We start from the raw sequence: 2,500 nt of genomic DNA on the forward strand, positions 1-2,500 counted from the left end.
AGGTGTTCTTATGGGGGAAGTGTTCTTATGGGGGAAGGTGTTCTTGTGGGGAAGGTGTTCTTGTGGGGGAAGGTGTTCTTATGGGGGAAGGTGTTCTTGTGATGGGGAAGGTGTTCTTATGGGGGAAGGTGTTCTTGTGGGGAAGGTGTTCTTTGTGGGGAAAGTGTTCTTGTGGGGGAAGGTGTTCTTTGGTGGGGAAGGTGTTCTTATGGGGGAAGGTGTTCTTATGGGGAAGGTGTTCTTGTTGGGGGGAAGGTGTTCTTATGGGGGAAGGTGTTCTTATGGGGGAAGGTGTTCTTATGGGGGAAGGTGTTCTTGTGGGGGGAAGGTGTTCTTATGGGGAAGGTGTTCTTGTGGGGGAAGGTGTTCTTATGGGGAAGGTGTTCTTATGGGGAAGGTGTTCTTATGGGGGAAGGTGTTCTTGTGGGGGAAGGTGTTCTTGGGTGTTCTTATGGGGAAGGTGTTCTTTGTTCTTATGGGGAAGGTGTTCTTGTGGGGAAGGTGTTCTTATGGGGGAAGGTGTTCTTATGGGGGAAGGTGTTCTTATGGGGGAAGGTGTTCTTATGGGGGAAGGTGTTCTTATGGGGGAAGTGTTCTTATGGGGAGAAAGTGTTCTTATGGGGGAAGGTGTTCTTATGGGGGAAGGTGTTCTTGTATGGGGAAGGTGTTCTTATGGGGGAAGGTGTTCTTGTGGGGGAAAGTGTTCTTATGGGGAAGGTGTTCTTATGGGGGAAGGTGTTCTTATGGGGGAAGGTGTTCTTATGGGGGAAGGTGTTCTTATGGTGGGGAAAGGTGTTCTTATGGGGGAAGGTGTTCTTATGGGGGAAGGTGTTCTTATGGGGAAAGTGTTCTTATGGGGGAAGGTGTTCTTGTGGGGGAAGGTGTTCTTGTGTCTTATGGGGAAGGTGTTCTTGTGGGGAAGGTGTTCTTATGGGGGAAGGTGTTCTTGTGGGGGAAGGTGTTCTTATGGGGGAAGGTGTTCTTGTGGGGGAAGGTGTTCTTATGGGGAAGGTGTTCTTATGGGGGAAGGTGTTCTTGTATGGGGGAAGGTGTTCTTATGGGGGAAGGTGTTCTTATGGGGGAAGGTGTTCTTATGGGGAAGGTGTTCTTATGGGGGAAGGTGTTCTTGTGGGGGAAGGTGTTCTTATGGGGGAAGGTGTTCTTGTGGGGGAAGGTGTTCTTATGGGGGAAGGTGTTCTTGTGGGGAAGGTGTTCTTATGGGGGAAGGTGTTCTTATGGGGGAAGGTGTTCTTATGGGGGGAAGGTGTTCTTATGGGGGAAGGTGTTCTTATGGGGAGAAAGTGTTCTTATGGGGGAAGGTGTTCTTATGGGGGGAAGGTGTTCTTATGGGGAAGGTGTTCTTGTGGGGGAAGGTGTTCTTATGGGGAAGGTGTTCTTGTGGGGGAAGGTGTGGGGAAGGTGTTCTTATGGGGGAAGGTGTTCTTATGGGGGAAGGTGTTCTTATGGGGGGAAGGTGTTCTTATGGGGGAAGGTGTTCTTATGGGGGAAGGTGTTCTTATGGGGGAAGGTGTTCTTATGGGGGAAGGTGTTCTTATGGGGGAAGGTGTTCTTATGGGGAAGGTGTTCTTATGGGGGAAGGTGTTCTTATGGGGGAAAGTGTTCTTATGGGGGAAGGTGTTCTTATGGGGAAGGTGTTCTTATGGGGGAAGGTGGGGGAAGTGTTCTTATGGGGGGAAGGTGTTCTTATGGGGGAAGGTGTTCTTATGGGGGAAGGTGTTCTTATGGGGGAAGGTGTTCTTATGGGGGAAGGTGTTCTTATGGGGGAAGGTGTTCTTATGGGGGAAGGTGTTCTTATGGGGGAAGGTGTTCTTATGGGGGAAGGTGTTCTTATGGGGGGGAAGGTGTTCTTATGGGGGAAGGTGTTCTTATGGGGGAAGGTGTTCTTATGGGGAAGGTGTTCTTGTGGGGAAGGTGTTCTTATGGGGAAAGTGTTTTATGGGGAAGGTGTTCTTATGGGGAAGGTGTTCTTATGGGGAAGGTGTTCTTATGGGGGAAGGTGTTCTTATGGGGGAAGGTGTTCTTATGGGGGAAGGTGTTCTTATGGGGGGAAGGTGTTCTTATGGGGGAAGGTGTTCTTGTGGGGGAAGGTGTTCTTGTGGGGAAGGTGTTCTTGTGGGGGAAGGTGTTCTTATGGGGGAAGGTGTTCTTATGGGGGAAGGTGTTCTTATGGGGAAGTTTGGGGAAGGTGTTCTTATGGGGAAGGTGTTCTTATGGGGGAAGGTGTTCTTATGGGGGAAGTGTCCTTATGGGGGAAGGTGCTCGTGTGGTAATTGCCGTTTTCTGTGCGTGGCAGTCCTCGTTGAAAGGCGGTTCTCTTCTTTAGGGGTTCCCCTTGCATGCCGCGCACCCCATCGCCAGTGTTCAGCTACAATCCTGGAGGGACGTGGGGCGTGCGTTGCATGTTCAAGACGAGGTTTTCTCGGATGCCCTTGACCCACGGTTGTGTGTGTGCTGCCCACGGCTCGGGCGCAATGACGCG

General features: G+C 51.0%; 1 protein-coding gene across 1 annotated transcript in view; it reads left to right on the forward strand.

The window, feature by feature from the left end:
• The window catches only part of LSM04_002921 (uncharacterized protein), a gene marked incomplete at both ends in the record, with an annotated part of 2,947 nt that extends 493 nt beyond the window's left edge, over positions 1-2,454 (forward strand). The window contains 2 exons of the mRNA XM_067330045.1: positions 1-847; positions 906-2,454. The exon at positions 1-847 is cut by the window's left edge and continues 493 nt beyond it. Coding sequence (XP_067187656.1) covers positions 1-847; positions 906-2,454 — 2,396 coding nt within the window. The remainder of the gene's footprint in view (positions 848-905) is intronic.
• Between the last annotated feature and the right edge of the window lie 46 nt (positions 2,455-2,500).

The sequence above is a fragment of the Trypanosoma melophagium genome (assembly GCF_022059095.1).
Source record: "Trypanosoma melophagium isolate St. Kilda chromosome Unknown ctg41segment0, whole genome shotgun sequence".
NCBI classification, from domain to species: Eukaryota; Euglenozoa; class Kinetoplastea; order Trypanosomatida; family Trypanosomatidae; genus Trypanosoma; species Trypanosoma melophagium.